Genomic DNA, 21,455 nt, shown 5'->3' with positions numbered 1-21,455 from the left:
GGTGTCTTTTGGAAGAAGGCTGGGGTCTGATTGGGGTGGGGTGTCTCTCTCTCTTGGGCTGGGGATAGAGGCAGCTCCCTGGGGGGAGCCCAGGGCTTTTACTGAGCTCCATCAGCTTCTGTTCTCAGTAGCCATCTGGCCACCTGTTGCCCCCACCTCCCCAGCCTCTGGCTACCACTGCTGTGGCCACCACCCCTCAGATCCAACAGTGGAACAGCCAGACGAGCGTCAGACAGGCTGCCTGAAACCAGGCTCTATCAAGCAGCCATGGGAGGAATTACAGCTCTGCTTGTGGGCCAGCTAAATGCATGAGGATCCCACCCGTGTGCAGGAATACGTGCCAGGGCAGCCAAATGCACGGCTGTCACGTGAGTGGGGGGACACCTGGCAGGCCTAGGTGAGTGCCCTGCAGGATTAGAGCTGGATTGCAGCTCTCTCAAACTCTCTTTTCAGCCGATTTCTCCAGCAAGCAGCTGCCATCTGCATCGGGTGTCTTCTGCCGCGGTGGTTCAGAAGTGGGATGGATGGGGACAGACAGGTGTCTGGCTGGGCTCCACACAGGCATTGAGATTTGGGCTCAGTCTAATCGCAGTGGTCCGCAACGGGGGGCCATCGCTGGTGATGCCCTGCCTCTGGCCACCACTAATAGAAACCTGGCTTCCGGCAGCTGCAGCATCCCTTGCTGAATGTAGCCGATACAGTGCAAGCAACACGGTCGCCTTCTGTTGCTCTGGCCATCCTAGCCGGGCTCTTGTCTGGCCTGGGGAGAGACCGTCCTGCTCGGACACTGACCAAGGACTATTGGCAAATGACCACCCTGTCTCAGTAGCTGCTTGTATTTGGTAGAGGAGCAGAACTTGCTTTTCCTTTCAGTTTACGAGCAATACGGGCCTGGCCTTGCCGTTAAAGTCAGAGGTTGGCTGGTAGGAAGCCACGGTCTAGAGCCCCTCCACTCACACTCAGCACGTGCCCTGCCCTGCCGTCATCTGCTCTTTTCTTGGTTTGCCGACAAGATGCCAAAAAAAATTCCACCCTCATGTACCTCCACACCAGCAATTTGATTGGCCCATTCTCCCGCAACAAGAAAAGTCCTGCTGAATCCAATGGTACTGCAGATCCGCGGGGGTTTTCTTCCTGCTTCTATTATTATTTGGCATGGGGATGACGACGCTTGGGCTGTGGTTAAATGTTTTAAACCTCATCTTCTAATCTCTAATTATTTCAGAGCAGTAGGAAGCTTTCAGGTCCTATCTCATCCCGTCTAAGAGACTGTCCCCAACCAGGGTGGGGAAGTGATCGCTGGCACTGAAAGCAGGGCTCTTGGTCTCGCTGCATATTGGAGTGACCTCTAGTGGCAAGCAGAAGATATAACCCTGGCAATCTTTATTATCCTTGTCAGCGCACAGACTAAGCACCACTTTACACGGGTGTCGTTTACAAGCACTTCGGCACGGCTGCAGTCATATTGGTGTAAAACTGTTTACACTGGTATAGCTTATAGCTGTACAGGAATAGGACTGAGCGATGGCATCTTTATAGCCGCATGGCTGCATCCGGCTAAGGGATTGTCCGGGTATAATCGATACAGATTTGTTTTAAAAATCACAATTCTGCCCCTCCTAGTGATACCCGTTCATTCACTGGGTGGAAGCCAGGCCTTAGTAAAAACCAAAACTAAACCCAAACTCTCCAGGAAAAATTGTCAAACGGGCGCTCATCCTACCCTTGCCTTTTTAGTTAACTTCATTTCTCACTCTAGCATTTCAGTCTTCACAAGCGCCCTGGGAGGCAGGGAAGGATTACCGAGCAGAGAATGGATACTGAAGTGCTAGCTAGCTGATAGAGAAAACGAGACTGCTTTTCTGTGCTAAAATTGTTTGTTATGTTCAAATTAAGTTTATTCTAAACGTCACAATTTTTCCAGTTTTTCCAGTTTCTCAACAAAACAATTTGCATAGAGACTTTTTCACTTAAAACAAACAAACACTGAAATATTTTCATTTAGGCTCCATTCAATAACAAACATGAAAGTTTCATCACAAAAATTGTATTGCAAATCATTTCATCAAAAAAACTGGAAAATTTCAACCAATAAGAATTTTTTTTCACAAAATGCTGGTACAGCTTAAAAATCCCTTTTTAAATCAAATCATCTTTTCAGCCCTCGCTAGTAGTATTTGTTTCTTTTTTTAAGGCTGAGAAATTTCACACTTTGGAGGAGAAAGAGCAAACCTTTCTCAGACAGGTTGATTAAAAACAAACAAACAAAAAAGGTAAATAGCAGCTCTCTGACATCATTTAACATTCCAACCCCCTAAGCAAGTCCCACAGATGGGCTGGTGGTCATATGGGCGTGATGCATTTATTTATTACAGCTGTTGCATGTGGCTCTCTCTTCTCCGGATACATAGTGCATTGAGCTGAAAGCCCATGCTGGTCCACGGATATAGTTCATAAAGTCATGTGTGTGTAAAAGCCAAAAACAGGGTGCTTGTTTCCACACCCTGCACTGCAGCGATGCCGAGCAATTATGCGGTTTGAACATGTTCCCCAAAGTTTGTACACAGAGCTGACCCCCTGACTGGAGACACAGACATCTCTTTGTTTCCATAGAGCTGTGACTCCATCCTTCTCTGAGCAGCTGTCACATTCCCACCACCTTTGGACTCCATCATCCCATTTGGTTCTCACGAAGCCTGGTGATGTCTGAACCTGGGCATATTCTGAACAAAAGGAGCTCTCAGCCACACCTGTAGCTGTTTCCATCACTTCCCTGCAATGCAGCAGACATTCTAGGCTTCAGAATGACACAGTGACAGTCCTGGAAGATGTGTGTTGATTTGTGCAGATGGCAAAGGAGGTGGGGGTGCTGCAGTGGGGGCCTATGCTTGTTTGGCATTATTTCAGTTGTGGTGATTTGTGTCTAGGTGGGTTGCCCTGGGACATTTGTGTGGGTGGCAAATTGAGAGGCTTGTACTGCAGGGAGGAGCGTGGTGCATTTACAGCAATTGTGTGCACTGGTTGTGGTGTGGATTTTTAAAGAACTCAGCAATTGAGCCAAGTAATCCGTCATCTGTGCAGTCTCCCTCGTACAACCAATTAAATTGCTGCATCCAAATTAGCTGCAAAGCCAGGGTGGTAATTGGTTGAGTTACTTCTGATATCCTAAAGATCTAGTACTCTTGGCATAGCATAGATACATCCATGAAACAGCACGTCACGTCACTCCAAGTCAAAACTGACGAGAATTTAAGAATTAGATGGTAATAGACTGCGAATCTCAGTGAGGACCTGCTGATATTCTGCACCAAAAAAGCTCTCAGCCGTGCTTGTAGCTGCCTCACACTGACTGTACGATGTGGAATCTTATTCTGTAGGCAATACAGCTGGGGAATTCTGCACACACGTATACAGTGAGACATGCCCCAGCTCTAATTGAGAGGGACTTTTAAAGCACAGAATGTGTTTGGCAAGATGGAAATTTGAAAAACTGGACATTTTCTACTAGAGGCCAATGGGAGACGTGGGTCTGAAAGGTTCCTAATACGAAACAAACATAGTTCTGGGGGCAGTTATTTCCTGCCGTTTATTTGCTTTCCAATGTAACCCCTGCTACCATCTCTCTCCCGTTTTCCTTCCACTCTATTTTTATGATGTCCCCAAAGAGCTTCCCCCTACCCATGCCTGATCTCAAGACAAGGCATGTGGCAGAATGCCTGATGGAGCTGGTGGGACAAGCCAATTTGAAGAGGTCTCATCCACCCAGTCTGGCCCATCTATACCTCCCTCACCCACTACTTTTACATCTTTAGGGCTTTATCGTGCCAACAAGCATCACAATATCTGAGCACCTTCCACGGAAAAGTGGTAGCAATTGTGGAGTCCCGACTGGCCTCTCTCCCTTGGTTTCCTGTATAATCCTGTGGCATTACACCCCATATTCAGGATAGTAAAATTATGATGCAAGTATAGCATAATTATAATGTATTTTGTGCAAGAGAAGGCATGTGAGATCATTGGAAAGGTTATGATTTACTGAATGATGATCATATTTGTATGCATGTATTGTTTTTGTATCTGACATTCAGAATACTGTCTATGCATCTATTACAAATGTGTTTACACCTGGGGAACACCCACTAGACAGAATGCAATCTGTCTAGATTGCTGGCTGGAAAGGCCCATTAGGAAGAACAATAGGTCTTAGAAGATGCTAATCTCTCATCAGGGATCCTTCCTAGTAAAGCCTTCCTGGGGACACTGCAAACAGCCTCGGAAGTATGGCTGGAGGGTCAGGTGATCAAGTCACCTGATACTGGACTCCATGATAATATTAGTATTTTTCCACTGATTGGGGAAGACTGGAAGACAAAGGATTCCTGCCATATGTAAACCCTATTTAAGGCAGGGGGACATAATCATGGTTAGTTCTTCACTGAATCCCCACCCAAGATGACTGCTGTAAATATCTAAGAAACAAAGACTGAAGGAGGGGAGAAGGACAGAGCCCAGCCTGGAAAGTTGTCTAGCCTGTGAATGAAACATCTGAAGTTTTAAGCTGCAGGCAAGTACAGCTGGCCTTCAAGAATCTCTACAATCTGCCTAAAACAACATCTAGGGTGAGAAATTACTACTTGTAACCAGATTCTTTAGTATTTTAAGCTTAGATTGCGTGTTTGTTTCATTTGCTGAATAGTCTGTTTTGATCCGTTTGCTATCCCCTATAATCACTTAAAATCTCTCTTTTGTAGTTAATAAACTTGTTTTGTTTTGTCTAAAACCAGTGTGTGGGGAAATTATAACTTGGGGCAGTTTGGACTCCAAATTTTGATGCTATCTTTAGGAACCTCACATTATTTTAGCTTGTTCAGCTACAAATCAAGTCGTGACTCGGGAACAGCTTCGTGTCGGATTGTGTGTTTCAGTTGCACGCATTTGGAATGTAGTCTTTGGTGCCTCTAAAGGTGGTTGATCACATGGCATTTGTCAGGTTTCCTCCCCTTTTCTGCTTCCCTAATCCCATTTTAGGCTTATTTATTAGGTAGACTCAGGAAGTTTCAAATAGACTATTTGCAAATTATAAACCACACTTAAAAAAAACCCCTTGCAAATAAATCCACTGTTTTATTTTTTCAGTATCACAGTCTCAGTAAGGGAAACAGACCAGATTCCTTCCATGACATTACCCACCCTTCTCAATCTCTCTGGACACAATACAATCGAGTTAAAATATAACCAATATTTTGCTACTTCTATTAAGTTGGAAGAACATTGGTATTATAAGCGAAGCACCAAAAGAAGCCAAGGATGGAATGAACTGGAACGTGAAATCTCTCACCTTTCCAGCTCTTACAGAAGCAACAAAAAGGGGACACTAGACAAGGAAAATGTACTTCGCAAGCCTTTTGACTCACATTAAGAAAAATAATTAAGTTCAAATAGCCTTATGAATCCGTGGAGAAGAACACAGATGGATGCAGGTGGATAACAAAAGACTATGGTTTATTGAACAAGATGGACAAGGCGATATTCTCTTTACATTCAATGAGTTCAGGAAAAAAGAAGCAAAACATGCTACACACACACAAATGTGATACTTTGGTTAAATATCATTCAGAAGTTCTATGTTAAACCTGGTAAAACTATAGGACGAACAGTCAAAAAATAATAGGGTTGCATAGATGGATTATTGTCAGTGTACGATTTACATTTATGGGTTAGCTGTTAGAACACAGGGCGCGTTTGCAGCTCTGAGGGAGTTAGCCACTTGACTAATTAATTTTACTCTATGGCTAATATCTCCTTGCCCCAGGCTGAACGTTTACCCTGAAGAGCTACATTAGTTACTTCTCTGAGGTGGTTAGCTGTATTGCCGTGCATAAACACAGGTGGAGACACAGCAGAATCTACTTAGAGAGAACACTGATACAGTGAAACTGTTTATTGGGACAAAGACAGTACTGTAGTTAAGGGGGCAGTGTTTGTCTCCACCACTGCCCCCTGCTGGATAGAGTCTGAACTGCGTCTCATTATAGGCCCTGTGCTGCTAATTGGTAATGGAGAGACGTTTCTAGCGCAAGAGGCAGGGCCCTGTGCTTTCAGCGCAGGAGGTGCTGAGTTCTAGGCCTGCTAGAGCCATTGTGTGCAGCATAGTGACCACGACCGTGACATTATTAGAGAACCACAAAGTCTGTTACAGCATCATCTTAAAAAATAAACTGTACAACTGCTACCGATAGTGATTAGAAATACCTTCTCAACAGAAGCAACCAGCTATTGAGGGATATATACAGCTCCAAGCTGCACTGCCGAACCTCCCATCACAATCAGTGCTGCCCCATAGGTGTCTCCCAAACCAACAAAATGAGGGGAAGTCAAGAGAGCTTTGGAACTCAGGAGATAAGGGGCCCCAAGAACTGTCTCCTGCACTGGCAGATGGGCAAAATTCAACTGCAGATCTGGAAAATGAAGGGGCAAGTGCAAATTCAAATGTTCCCTGGTGCTGCAGGATCCCTTCCATAACCACTCTGCTTGGATCGAGCTTCCCAGGGGGCAAGGCCCGTGGGACAACCCAGATCCCACTTCCCCCTAAGTATTGTGCCCATCTCAGTCGTATCTCAGCACAGCCGCACTGGCTCTGCAAGGCTCCCAGCACTGAGAACCTGCTTAGGGCGGCAGATGCCCGGGAGGATATGCTGCATAAGAAGGCCACTTTTGATTATTTTACTGATTGGCCGTGCTGGGTTACAAGAGCACAAGGTAGGCTGGGGATTCTGCAGCCTTAAAATAAAAACATTGTCTTTGCACTGCCTCCAAAACGTTCCCGCTCGTGGAAATCATCAATCTGCAATCGACAGTTAGCTTGCACGCAGGCGAATATTAATCAACAATCCCGCATAAAAAAAATACATACGTACATACATCAATCCAGTGTGGTAAGTTGAATGAATACTCTATGCTGGAACAGCTGGTCTGATTTGGCACAAAATAAAAATCACAAAAGTGGACTATAAAAAAAATCCATTTTTTCCTGTATTAAAGATGAATTGTCTCAATTCCCATCTTAAAAGGCCTGCCTTGCTGCAATATAAAAATACTGAACATACAAGATCCTTTTGTAGAGCTAAGCAGATTTCAGCTGTTGTAGATTCTACCCTCCCTCCCCACGAAGGAAGTCAAATGATAAAAAATAACCTACCAATTAAAAAACGTTTTTTTTTCACAACAGTAACCAGAAAGTCCTTTAAAAGCCATGAGGTTAACCTGCTGCCTCTGTCTCCCATTGGCATCCTCCATTCTCCTACTTGTACAGTACATGTCTTAAGATGGCAGGCTGGATTTATTTTATAGCACGCTGACTCTGATCAGAATGGCTACGGTGTCGACTACCCTGGGATTAAGGCACGATCACTCAGTTCGCCTAACCTTGCTCCTCAAAGATCGCTACAACTCTTGTGCTTTGGACGGAAGACCAGGTGGTGGCAAGAACATCAACCAAGACCGGGTATGGAAATCCGTTTGCTTCCCGCTCTTGTTGTACAAAGTGAGCTGCACACATCAAAGCTTCAGGCCGCATTAGTGATGTGTGCCTGCCAGCTAAGGAAACTCAGGAAGCAAAGGGCTTCACTGCCATGCACGTTCTGTTGCTTGTCATAAAGCACACAGGAAGAAATGCAACAGAGGTGGGAACGACACCGGCAGGGTTTTCCAGCCTTTTGCCGAATACGTTTTAATTCAGAGCAAGGCAATAGGCCAAGGTACTTAAACGGAGCAACAGAAGGGTCGGTTCCCTGGCTTTCCATCAGGGAAAGAGCACATAGCCCAGGTTGGGTCTTATTAGAATCATCACTGACACCAACCAACCAGCCGGAGCTTTAGCTCTAAGGGCCAATGTTATGTCTGGCATAAGCAGCGGCCACTCTGATAGCAACAGAGTCATTCATGGCTGCTTCGGCCTGTGCTGAATCAGGTCCTCGATCTTCCACCTACTGACGACCTGATCCTTGCTCAACAGATGCCTCTTGACTTCAACAGGAGCAGGGCTGGGTCCTTAGGGCCCGATCCAGTTCTCATTCAAGTCAACGGGAGCTTTGCCACCTAACTAAGCATCTTACGTCCCATTGACTTCAATGGGACTTGAGCACCTTTCTTGAATAGGGATGCTTTCCAGAATCGGGCCCGGAAACAGGAGCAGGATCGGGCCCTTAAAGACTTTCCTAATGGGGATAAAATGGAAACTGCAGCCTCCAGTCGGGGCGCGGGAGGGGAAAAACATCATTAGCTGCCAAACCCCAATAGGAGCTGAGCTCCAGGGGTCGGATTCTCCCCGCCTTGTGAAATGCAACCGTATTCTGATTTGGCAACTTTTTATACCTCCCGGATGACCCGAGGGGCAGGACCTGGTCTTGGACCATTTGAGAATTGTCAGTACAGAAACTGCCCCCAGCCCCCGCTCCATTTCACAATACATGCAGGAAAAGACAGAAAAGTGGCATTCTCGGCAGTAGAAATGTTGACTGTTCCATGAAATATAAAAATAAACATTTATAACATAAAAACCTTGCAAATGGCACCAGCACATTTGCCAAAATTGTCAAATAAAAAGTACACGATGCATCTTGGGATCGTTTCCTTTAAAACTCCGTTAACACTTCTGACGAGATGGATGTTGGGCAACTGAAAGAGCAGGAGACAAGGGCAGGCAAATCTAGCCACAAGCGGGGCTGTTTCCTGAGAAGAGGAAGAGAGAGCTTCCGAGTCCCCTGGAGAGAGGCAGAGGGGAGAGCAGGCGCGCTCCTGTGCAGTCTGGAGACGTCGGCCTGAGTCCATTCAACAGCAGGGGATACCAACAATGCAGAAAACCCCCAAGTTATTTCTAACTCACCTAAGCCTTCTTTTCATTCAGAACAAAGGTGCGTTCTTGACTCACACTAGCTAATAGAGGCAGTGTGGCCTGATACATAGAGCACTGGACTGGGACTCAGAAGACTGGGTTCTAGTCCCCTCTCAGCCACAGGCCGGTTGGGTGACCTTAGGCACGTCATCTCTCCTCTCTATGCCTCAGTTTCCCCAGCTGTAAAATGATTTGTAAACTGCTTTGAGATCTACAGCTGAAAGGCGCTGCATGGCAGCTATTGTTAGAACACAGGGTAACTAATGGGAGGTAAAGTCCTCGTGAAGACCAGGCAATTTGTAGTTTTCACACGAGTTAGGTCAGGGTAAACTAGGCTGCTCCATAGCCTTGAACTCGACCTGCTAGCTCGTGGGCCAGCTACCGACTGCCCTGTCTTTGCTAGGACTTACCTTAGCTGGGAGTTAAGAACACGCCTTTTTTTTCCTAGCGAAGACGTGGCCTTGGGGCTGGATTGGGGCCCATCCTGCAGACCGCTACAAAGGAGCGGAGGGGGCAGAAGCATTCCTTACTCCCTTGTGCCAGCACGGTGCACCATCGCTTCGTGTGAGCAGGCTCTGGAGAGCCGCTGCGTTCCCCACCTCTCCGGGCGCCCAGCAGCATCGTGACCCTGGCAGGTCAGGGAACCAAGTGATGCACCAAGCACAGACTCAGTACAGTTTACTGCCTCTCTGGGGTAGCAGCAATTCAGGGAGTTTCCCTCCCAGGCTGCTCACCAATGCACAGCCACTGACTTGCGGACTGGCCATCTAGCCCTTATTGGCTGGATAGGCTTAAGAACTTACTGTACCTCTATGGTCAGTTTTGCAATTCAAATGTATTTGCACAGAGACTGACAAAAACGCTGAGGCTGAAAGACCTGGGAGGCGGTTCGGGAAGTACTCGTCTCCCATGGGGCGGGTGGGGACACAAGGATCAGTACAGGAGAGAACCTAGGCAGGTATCTTTGATTGACAGAGGATTCCTGCACTCTGGGAAGTGATTACGTCATCCTCACATGGCATCTTAAACAAACAGAGACTGGGTGCTCTTCTAGAAAACACGCTCTGGTTCAGCCACACGTTATTGGGCTCAATGGTGTAAAGACAACTAATTTCCCCCATTTTTCCTGGGTGAGGTTCTCTGACCCGTGCCGTGCACAAAGTCACCCCAGATAATCATAATGGTCCCTTTTGGTCCTATGGTCCATGAATTTATATTCCCCTCTGGCTCCACCACTGACAGCTGCATCAAGAAATTGAAAACTTCTTAAAAGCAATACATAGGAGATGTACAGCAAGAGCTGAAGTTTTATAGCCGCTTATTCAGAGGCCTGACTCGGACATAGAAGCATGTTACGTGCGTCACCCAAATGGTCTTTCCTAAGAAGTGACAGCACAACAGAGACTTTGTAGACAGACCAGTTTTTCCTCCTAAGGGCGTGAAGTCCGAGCAGCCTGCTGGTAGATGTACGAAGATGCGTTCACCTTCATGCCAACTACCATGGAAAATATCAGTTGCTCTGTGTTGATTTGGCTCCATTTTCTCACTCAGTACTCGGGAAGATGTGCATTCCCAGTTCCAACAGAAAGCTGTGGGTCATCTTAGTCACATGTTAATCTCCATTCCTGTTTCTTGATTTCTGCATTGCCATAATCCACCTCACATCTTGGACTTTTCCCCCAATTGTCTCCCTCTCTCTCTCTCTCTCTCAAAAAAAGATCAAGCCACTAATTGTCAAAGATGCAGCTGTAGCTAAAAAGGGATTCAGAGGGCTGGAAAGGTGGTGTCGGATCAGCTAGCTAGGTACAGCTGGCCAGCTACACAGTGGCTAGATTTTACTGCGCTACTAAAGTGATCACAAACAACCGGGAAACCAGAATGAACATACATTACTTATTGACATGACATTTAAAAAGGAAGAAAGTCCTGAGGATGGAACTCGAGTTGGGTAAAGGAAATGAGAAGCTCTCCTGGGAATTCCAGTAACGTTTGCTACAGAAGAGAGTCAGTATCAATGCAAAGTCTAGCTTTCTACTGCTTGTAATGGAAACCTATAAAACAAAAGGGAAAAATCAGTTAGCACAGAGCAGGGGTTCTCAAACTGGGGGGTCATGATCCCTCAAGGGGTCACAAGGTTATAACGTGAGGTTTACAAGCTGTCAGCCTCCATCCCCAAATCCCGCTTCTCCTCCAGCATTTGTAATAGTGTTAAATATGGAAAAAAAATGTGTTTTTAATTTGTAAGGGGGGGGTCACACTCAGAGACTTGCCTTGTGAAAGGGGTCATCAATAGAAACATTTGAGAACCACTGGCTTATAGCACAGTGAGGATGACTGGATCTAAAGATTTCTTCTAGTTCTTAGCAGCCCTGAGGCTGGTTTAACTGTCTGAGTGTTGGTGCATTCAAAAATTCAGAAGTGGGGAAGGTGGACTATTAGGGTCAGTAAAAGGTTCGGGAAACACCTGGATAGGTCCCCGGAAAAGGCAAACCCTTCAATTGCTCTCAGTCTGAATGGCCCACCAGTGAGAACGGCACTAGGCACTGATTCAGCATCTAGTAACCTATATGAAGTGCCCTCAACATCTCCCCTTCCTTTCACATAAGTTAGCCCCACCCCTTCCTCTCCAGCTATGGAAGCTGGAGAATGAAGGGACCCCAGCCTCAAGTGATTTCAGAAAGCACCGTGCTGAGATGCTCTAGTGACGAGGGCTATGGAAAAACCACAGACAGGCCGATGCACGCGGCAAGTCTAGCGCTCTACAGAAAAGCCTCAGCCCGGTCATCCACCAGCCAGACAACTCTTTGAAGGTTTCCTAGTGTGTAGGATTGCTCTGTGTAGCAGGATGAGTCAGCCGAAGCCCATTGCTTTGCTGCCTTCATACCATTCCCTCTCATCCTGCGCCCTGAGTTAGTCACGCGTGAAAATGAAACTGTCAAACCCTCCTGTTCTTGTTCTTTATTGTGTGTTCTCAAGAGGCATAATTTAGCTCTTCGATGTAAGCTCTTTGGGGCAGGGACTCGAGAACAGACGGTTTATGGAGCAGGATCGTGTGTCTGTAGGGTGTGATGTGATATTCTTTCTATCTATCCACACACAGCAGCCACCAGAAAGTAATGTTTTTCAGGCTGGTTATTTGAACTGAGTCACCAATGTGAACGAAGTGCTGAAGCAGTTATGGGCCGCTCTTCTTACCTTTTGGAGAAGACTCAGGTTTAGAAAACTGACGCACGGAGCTAGGCTGGCTTGTAAAACCACGACTGTGATCAAAGTCGTCCAGTTCTGTGACTGAAGGCGGCGGCGGCCTGTCAAGAACAGAAAGGAAACAAAGTCAGGAAAAAAATTACAGCAACAATGAAGCACCCAAAATAATACCCCGGAGCACATCCTGCATGTTGGCAGCAAAGGTGTCTGTGCTGTTTGCTCTCCTGGGCTGAACTTTTATTCACAGATTTCATTCACAGATTCCAAGGCCAGAAAGGACCATTGTGATCATCCAGTCTGACCTTCTGCATAGCCCAGGCCAGAGACCTGCCCCACAATAATGCCTGAGCAGAGCTTTTAGAAAAGCACCCAGTCCTGATTTAAAAATGGCCAGTGATGGAGAATCCACCACAACCCTTGGTAAGTTGTTTCCAGTGGTTAATTACTCCAGTTGTTAAGTTATGCATTATTTCCAGCCTTTAAGGCTTTTAAATAGTCTCCTTATAATAGATGTGGTCAGAATTTATTGAATGAAAAATTGTGCCATCTAAAAATAGGCCTTTTCTCACAAACATTTATCAATGTTCTCCAAATATGTCGCATTTATTTAACTGAAAATTTTCATTGGATAATGGTTTCAATGTGTTTTCAGTAAGCGAAACATTTCAATTGGGAAATTCGATAAAAACATACCGTGATAAATTCTGCAGTGAAAATAGGTACATTTTGAACTTTGCAAAGTGAGAACAGGTCTAAAATTCTAATATTTGTATTGATTCTCCCCCCCCCCCCACCAGCTCTACCTTTTATTCATTTAAAAAAAAAAAAAAATCTTTATTAGTCTCGTCCCAGTAACAGGGCTTAAAGCCACCAAGTTCAACACTAGCGTTTGACCCCGCCTTGCAGGCGCTGTATCAGTGCGTGGGAAGGTTGTAATATGGGCCCCCAACCACTCAAGCGCAATGTGGCGAATCAGTAAGATTTGCCCAGTTGCAATGGATTGTCTGTACTCAGGCAGTTGTCTGACTTCAGTGTGTCTGTGAGTCGGAGGGGGGGGGGGAGTGCACGTGTCTCCGTTTATTAACACTACATAGAGACAACCATGGTGTCCATTTGATTTCAGACATTCAAAAGCAGCCGCCCAAACTCCTGGAGAGATTTATACCACTCAGAGCCGCCTGGCCACTTATCAAGTGCCGCTGCCCAAGCTCAGCTATCTTTGCCATTGTAAGATGGGGACCCTTCAGTGGCTAAATGCCATGGACCCATATAAGCCAACACCAAGGAGCCCCTCACAGGGCCCTGCACCTTCCATCCCCGTTCAGTGTTCAAACCCCTGCACTCCCCCGCCTCCTGTCATCTCCCAGTATTTGCTCCCTGAGATTCAAGCCTTTGATTGTTTCCTCGGCAGATTTGCCCAGTTTTACAGACTGGGCCTGCAGCTCACCGTGCGGGTTTGTCACTCTTGGGTCTCTGAGGTTCAAGCCTGTCTCTTGACCTTGGACGCGCGGATTCGCTTGTGTCACGCTGAGGGGGAGAAGAGAAGAAGGCAGGTCACTGGGGAGCCATATACTTTCCTTACAAAACGTGGGCCAGATTGTCCAAAGTAGCCACCTGCAACTGCATGAAAGAAGCCGTGACCACATACACCCATTCAACAGGGAGCAAACTGGGAACTCCAAAACCAGAACCACCGGCTTCTTGAGCCAAGCTCCTTTTGCTGTAAATACAAGGCAGGTTGTTATGTTGTTGGGGCCTATTACTAGCAGGCGACACAACTGTATGCATTAAGCCAGAGGATGACACACACAGATCCATTGTGCACAGTGGGCCAGAGATCTAGCTGACAGTTTGCATGTGCAAATACATGTCATTTGCACAGACACATTGGGTCAGGCATATGCAAACGAGTGTCTGCAACAGTGCAAGCCTAACTTTGAAAATCTGGCCAGACAGCTGACAGGCTGACCTAGCTCAGTGGCAGACATGGGCAGAGGTAAACGCACCTAAGACTCACGCTATGCCTTTTTTAGTCTCTACAGAACCTGGAGCTACACTACTTCCTATCACCTCCCAGCCCACCCTTTGCAGAGTTACTTCAAAAGAGGCGTCAATCCCCTGGTTATGCGACGGTTTCTTTAGAACGGAGACGCAGTTGTTCTTCCCTCAGAATGGCCAAAAACGGAACAGGTCTATGGTGCGTCTAATCTATCTCCTGTACCTGGCAGTGACCAGCACTGACTGTTGCGGGAGGAGGTATCAAATGCCTGTGACTTTTCAAAGTGCAGGCCACGTTTTCATACAGCGACAGTCTCACGGCCACCTCCCCCCCACGTGAGTCATATTACCCATCCCTGGGGCAACTACAGCAAATGCGTAGGTGGAGAAACAACACGAGGAAAAGTACTTAATGACTCTTCCTCTGTCTTTGAAGGCAGCACCATGTGACTAGTTACTTCTCCACGAACCGCTGGTGGTTCACAGATAGCGGGGGAACCTCTGCCACAGCACACACCTAGTTGTCCAATACTTGCACCAAAGGGGGAACTTCCCTCGGACTTCAGCAGAAGGTCAGTTTCTGCCAGCTAGCTTGGAAATTCACCACAGTTATAATTCCTCTCCTGCCTAGTCTAACTGCAGTTCCCCTTCTTGTTCATTGAAATGGCCTCTTCCGAAACGCACGAAGGGAACACCTGTACTGCGCTTTCAGACCCGCAGCAGCAAGTCTCGGAGCCCAGGTCTAGACTCGGGCTTGCACTAAAAGCAGCAGTGTAGACGTTACAGCTCAGGCGCCGAAGCGTAGACCTACCCTAAGCTGCTTGTTCTTAATGGTCTGCGCCACTGCCTGCCTGGCACTGCTACCGCATCTCCCCACCCAAGACTGAGTCACAAATCTGACCCAGCTGGCGTGCAATCGGCAGAGCACCAGGCCACATAACTCCACTCTACTGCCAGTTTCCAGGAGGTTAACCGCAGGAGAGGACGGACTAATTCACGGCCACGCAGACAGCACGTTTCGAATCATATTGTGCTCCACACGTCAGTCAACTCTGGTATAACAGGTCCCTCACTTCACTCTGGCTCTTCGCTCTTCAGTCCATATGATCAATGAAACAGAGCCCCATCATCGTTAACGGCTACCGCCCAAAGACGGTGAGCATTACAGCAGTGCCTTGCTGCCGCTGTACACGCCAGAGGAAATCTGCAGGGTTTCAGACACAAGCTGCAGAATTTCTTCAGGGGCTTGGGGCCAAGATGAGGTGCTGAGAACCCACAACGTGAGAGGGCTTAAACAGGTGCAGCAGGTCATGGTGCTCAGCACCTTTCAGGATCAAGCCCTTTAACATTTTCCACTCGAGCTACTCTCCTGTTTTAACCCTCCAAGTGCTGGCATCTACAGCCCCTCTTGCAATCAGGACTGACACCACCTCTATCTACCCCACTTCACCTATGCCTCAGCTACCCCATCTGGAAAATGGGCACAAAACCACTTGCTTTGTAGGGGTGTTCTGAGGCCAAGTGTACCTTCCAGTCTTGGTCCTGCCTTTTCTTTTCAAGAGAGGACTTCTCTCGGTCCTTCGTTTTCTTATAAGCCTTCTTTTCCTCCGCCATCAACAGGCGAGCTATCTCCTAACAGAAAAAATACAAGACCCATGTAAGAGAGCTCTGGCTTTATTTTGATTTCAAGCAAATTGAATACTTCCCACTGTGTTTTACAATTACTGCTGTTCTCAGAGGAGCTAGGAATGGTGCTTTTTGCCCACTTCCCATCATGGGCGCTTTGATCCCCCATCTGGCTGGCTGCAGAATGATAGCCGCAAAGCCCCTGGGTTTCGAATTCATTGTACATCATATTAGCTGACCTCACCATCGCCAGACTGAGCGGGAAGCTGATGAAACGGCCAAACCTGCTCTTCCAATCCATTGGCTTTATGGGCACGCCAAGGTGCAAAGCGTCGGCAAAGTTAACAAGTGAAGGGTGAAATCCCAACTGCACTGATGTCAATGGCAAAGGTTCCCTTGACTTCGTGGGGGGCTAGGACTTCAACCGAAGCCCTTGCCTGAAAAGAGGCGACACTGCGGTGATGGGGCAGATTATACACTGCATGCATCGCCCATCGCTGTTGGTTTCTGATTTGGTGGCAGGCCAGTCTGGATCAGGACACCCCCTTTCTGCCCTTTGTTTCTTCCCCCCCTCCCCAAAGGTGGGGTTTCTCTGACAGTCATAGAATCATAGAATACCAGGGTGGGAAGGGACCTCAGGAGGTATCTAGTCCAACCCCCTGCTCAAAGCAGGACCAATCCCCCTCAGGGCTACTAGAGTCACTCGTAGGTGGCCACCATCAGGAGCTGGCAATGGAGGAAAAGGCTGGGCTGCAATCAGGAAATGCAATTTACTGCCCTGAAAGTCTTGAGAGAGTAAGAAGAGGTGACAAGCAGACAGTGCCAGAGGGGGGACCTGAGGCAGACAGACATTTCTCATGAACCACCATTCTCAGCCATTCGGTTCAAATGATTAAACTCTTAGAGGGACAGGGGCTCACCTCATCCTGGGCTACTTGCGCTGCCCTCTTATCAACCTGGTTGGCCTAGAAAAAGAAAAGCAGAACCTGAGACGCCTCGAGTCAAATCGAACAATAGCAAAAACACGCTGCTCGGGGCCTGCCTAGAATCACACCGCTCTCTGCTCCCCAAGCACGTCAACCCTCCCCGTGTTTGTCTCGCGAGCCAGGTTAAAGTGACCAACTTGGTTTTTAAAATCCTCCAGAGGTTTTGCTCTAGTCCTCCCCCCGCCCACCGCCAGTCACAACTCATCCTGCTCCCTGCCCCGTCCAATCCCAGTCTCCTGCATAGCTTTTCCCAGCATCAGCGAGAGAGACTCCTCCTCTGCACCTTCCATCTTCCCCTGCTCCCCTCTTGCATCTGTCTACCTCCTCCGCCCTGTTGCTGATCACCCCTTGGCTCTCCGCCCCGCCTGTGCCCCCTAAGGTGTGTCTGCCTCGGTCATTCCCAGACTCTGCCCAGTGGTCTGGGAAAGACTGGGTGTGCGTGAAAGAAACGATACAAAATCAAGTTGCATTTACTGAAAACTGCGCGAGGTCACTGTTCCAATGCATGGAATAGGACCCAAAGCATTTAGGGACAGGTTTTTAAAAGGTATTTAAACACCTAACTCCCATCGCGCCTAAATACCTTTAAAAATCTGGCCCCTTACATGACAGCTGCCCATTAGCTCACAACAGCAGCTGACACTGGCCAAGGGGTTAATCCCCCATCTCTCGTTAGTTAATTGTTGCCGTCTCTGCTCACCAGAAGTTCTTCCTCTTGCAGTTTCCTAGCGATCTCTGCATCATACAGCTCCAGGTCCCTACGGGCCACTCGGGGTTTGGCATAAACAGCTTCTTTCGTCCCCCTCGGCTTCAATCCTGCAAAACCAGGAGAGAAATCAAATCCCTCAGCTCCCACGCAGCTCTGAATGGGACCGCTCCCACCCCCCCCACCTGCAATAGGCTACTTTCCCAGAGGCCCAAACCGGCTCTGCTCAGAAGGTCCAGAGATCCATTACTGGAGACAGCGATGCAGGAAAAGCCTGTCTGAAATGCTGGGCTCTGCAAAACCAGCCTGGGACAGGCTCTCGTGAGATTTCTGGCCATTACTGTCCTGATTGGTTCACAAATTCAGCAAGGACAGCCCTTCTTTTGGAGAGAAAATAATTAAACAAAAAGACTTCTGAATCTCATACAAGGTTCAGTTCTTGTTCTGGGCAGAAAGTGGGGTCAAACCACCCCTATTTTAGATGGTTTCCACAATGGGACATTTTTAGAGCCAGTCCAGTCTCCCTTTGCACCAGGTGTTGGACAGAGAGTGGGAGGAAGCTCAGGGGGTCTCCTCATCCCTGTTGGACCAGATACAAGGATGCTGCACTTAATCAAGGAGAGTCCTATCTTGCTTGCATCTTCAGATGCTGGGCTACAATACTCTGATCTCAGGATCATCCAGCGAGTGTCTCTCTCTGCATCTGAGATCATCCCTCTCTACCCTCAATTCAGCAATTACAGTCTGCTCCAAACTGAATAATCTCTACCTACCGCCGCAGCGCAGACTCTTCCTACACGGACGGAAGGGATTTTCCGTCCATGTAGGTAATCCACCTCTCCAAGTGACAGTAGCTAGGTCAATGGAAGGATTTTTCCATTAACCCAGCCACATCTACACCAGGGGTTAGGTCGGCGTAGTTACAGCACTCAGGGGCGTGAATTGTACATACCCCTGAGCAATGTTGCTCGACCAATTTAATTTTAAGGCAGACCAGGGCTTAGCCAATCTTTTCCCCCCTCAGAATACAAAGAGGAACGTTTATTTCATTGCTTCCAAGGCCAGAAGGGACCACTGTGATCATCTAGTCTGACCTCCTCGATAAACACAGGTCAGAGACCTGCCCCACAATAATTCGTAGAGCAGAGCTTTTAGAAAAGACACCCGATCTTGATTTAGAAATGGTCAGTGATGGAGAATCCGCCACAACCCTTGCTAAGTAGTTCAGCTGTTAATTACTCGGACTGTTAAAAATTGACATCTTATTTCCAGTCTGAATTTGTCTAGCTTTAACTTCTAGCCATTGGATTACGTCATCCCTGTCTCTGCTGGAGTGAAGAGCCCATTATCAAACATTTGTTCCCTATGTAGGTACTTACAGACTGTGACCAAGTTGCCCCTTAACCTTCTCTTTGTTAAGCTAAACAGAGCCAATATAGAAAGACAGCAGTAATTTCCATATTACTCCTGCCCACCTGAAGTAGGAACATCCGGCACAAAGTGCCAGCTATAATTAAGGCCCACAGGAAGAGGAGATGAGCTGCTACTCGTATAGCGTGGTTATTTTAATCATTGTGCAGTCACTATACATCCAGTGGGATGCTATGCCATGGTCTCCCAGAGGAATGACTGTGACCCTTATTGATACACACCCCTTATTAATAACTTGCATTTCCAAAAAACCAACTTCTGCAGGAGCTTCTAAAAGAACACAAGACTCACAACACCCTGCAAGGGGGATACGTTGGATCATCTCCACCTTACGGAGAGGGAAGCTGTAGTGCAGAGCAGTTAGGTGACTACTGCAAGCTCCTACTAAGTCTGGGGCAGAGCTGAAGCTAGACCGCAAGTCTCCAAACTCTTGGCTTTTTTCTTTAGCAATGAGACCATCGTCGCTTCGCTGGTACAAGAGGCGTTCGAGTAGGTGGTTAAATTCTAATGGCATATTTGGATTTTTAAAGTGCACTTAATCCGTGGGCTCTACATGCACGTACAGCAGCACACCACAAAATGAACCAGGAAACACTTCTCTAGAAAAACAAACAAACAGAAATTCTCTCTCTTTGGCAAAACGCTAAGAGCTTGCACAACAGCTCCGTACCCCGGGGCTCCCATTTAGGGATCTAAACCCACAGCTGGACTTCCAAAAACAAGAACTCCTAAGGGAGGTGGCCAGCAGCCACTGAGGACAGTGGGAACTGCTAGGTGCTGAGCGCTTTTGAAAAGCTGTCCCCAAAGAGAGCGCACCCCTCACTCTGGGGCCAGAGTCTGCCCTCGTTTACAACCCCAGTGAACGGAACAGGGTGGCAAGTGCGTGGCTGAGGGCAGAATCTGGCTCATTCAGCTTAGGGTTTGCGTCCCCGGCCTACACGGTTTTTGTTTTGGTGCCAGGAGACTGCGGAGCCGGTAATTACTGTTATTAGTAAAAGGCTGTTTCCACCAGACAGCGGGAGTAGAGTTCATAGCAATTCCGTTTCACCCGCCCACTAGCATATACCAGAAAGAGTCCGAATATGAATAAGGAGGGTCTTATTAAGGAAGGGAGCCGTCCTGGTACAGAGAACAAGAGCCAAGACCATTTTCTATCTCTCTAGGTACTTGGGCAGCTCCGATCACCGTCGTGTCCAAAGAGTCGACGCAGAACTATCTGTATCACACTGGAGCAGTGGAGACCCGGGAACTTTCCAATGGCATTTCTAACACAAGCCTAGGAAACAAACTGGCCGTCTAGACAGATGGGGCCCAGACAGATATTCTAGACAGGGACCTTGAGAAGAACCAGGACAACCTGACAAATCAGGCTCACACCCCGCATCCTTCGCCCAACCCCATTTCTCTGTTACCTGGGTCTCGATGGCGGTCTTTGTCCCTTTCCCAGTTCTCAGCGTGGGGGGAGGGAGACGTTCTTGGCCCGTGTCCTGCTCTTTTATAATCGCTCTCCTCACCCCTCCTGTGATCTTGCCTGTGCAATTCCTCTGCGTCACGGAACCTCACTTCACAAGACCCCCTGGGGGACATGCGGTCTTGGCGGTGGGACCTTTGGTTTTCCGGGTTGGATAACCAGCTGCTGCTGTGGTCCTGAGCTGCCTCCAGATCAAGACTGGGAGGTCGCCTCGCTCTCTCCTTGCTCAGTGGCTTCCTGTCTCTCCGCTGCTGGCTTTTGCTGTGGCCCCAGGCTGCCTGGTCAGTCTCCAGGTCCAGTTGAAGAGCAGGAGGCCTCCGAGGCCTTTCCTGGCTCAATGGCCTTCTTTCTTTTTGCTCCCAGGTGGCACGTCCCACCTCTGTGCCCAGATCAAGGCTGGGAGGTCTCGGAGGCCTCTCCTGGCTAGTTGGTTTCCTTTCCTGCCGCTCCCAGCTGCTGCTGTGGTCCCAGGCCTTGCATTCAACTGGTCTGTCCAGATCAAGGCTGGGAGGTCTCCTGGATTTCTCACAGCTCAGTGGCTTCCTTTCCAAGCTGCTGCTGCGGTCCCAGGGCTCAAAGTCAGCTGTCCTGTCCAGGTCAAGGCTGGGAGGTCTCCGAGGCCTCTCCCGGCTGCCTGGTTTCCGCCGCTCCCTGCTACGTTGGTTATCGTCTCTGGTCTTGCTCAGCAGAGGAGAGCTCTGAGACTCCTCGGCGGTGGGATACTCGCGTTCAGTGGCATTATCAGAAAGAGCCAGGGAGGCTCTTTGGGGTTCTCGCCGTTCACGCGCGTGCCTGTCACCACTCCGGGCTCTGCGGGGCCTCGAGTACTCAGAAACCTGCTCCCTGGAGCTACCCCTCAGATGGTCTGAGCGACGAGGGATGGGACAAACAATGAAGCAGGTTAGTGACACACAAGTTAATGCCGGCGAATAGGGGCGAGCTCACGCAGCATGCGATGGCACAAGCGTGACACAGGATTAGCGGAAAAGGCAGCTCCACGTGGAAACAGGTAAGATGGGCAGCACAAACATGCAGGGTCAGAACAGGAGCCTAAGGTACAGGTGGGCAGCTGAGAGTTACACAACACAGTGGGGACCTAATTAAGCAGCTAAACTAGGAGGAGTAAGTGGTGGACGAGGG

General features: G+C 48.2%; 1 protein-coding gene across 2 annotated transcripts in view; it reads right to left on the bottom strand.

Annotated features, from left to right (window-relative positions):
* Positions 1 to 5,102: 5,102 nt before the first annotated feature.
* The window catches only part of CCDC50 (coiled-coil domain containing 50), a 55,114-nt gene continuing 38,761 nt past the window's right edge, over positions 5,103 to 21,455 (bottom strand). Inside the window, exons 6-12 of one of the 2 annotated variants that reach the window (XM_034782724.1) lie at positions 20,257 to 21,180; positions 17,408 to 17,523; positions 16,642 to 16,686; positions 15,623 to 15,727; positions 13,545 to 13,624; positions 12,089 to 12,198; positions 5,103 to 10,944 (exon numbers count right to left, since the gene is read on the bottom strand). In XM_034782724.1, coding sequence (XP_034638615.1) covers positions 10,925 to 10,944; positions 12,089 to 12,198; positions 13,545 to 13,624; positions 15,623 to 15,727; positions 16,642 to 16,686; positions 17,408 to 17,523; positions 20,257 to 21,180 — 1,400 coding nt within the window. In that variant the 3' untranslated portion in view covers positions 5,103 to 10,924. The remainder of the gene's footprint in view (positions 10,945 to 12,088; positions 12,199 to 13,544; positions 13,625 to 15,622; positions 15,728 to 16,641; positions 16,687 to 17,407; positions 17,524 to 20,256; positions 21,181 to 21,455) is intronic. The other variant, XM_034782725.1, reaches the window with a different exon arrangement.

This window comes from Trachemys scripta, chromosome 9, assembly GCF_013100865.1.
Source record: "Trachemys scripta elegans isolate TJP31775 chromosome 9, CAS_Tse_1.0, whole genome shotgun sequence".
Lineage (NCBI taxonomy): Eukaryota > Metazoa > Chordata > Testudines > Emydidae > Trachemys > Trachemys scripta.
This window is presented reverse-complemented; position numbering and strand designations above follow the sequence as displayed.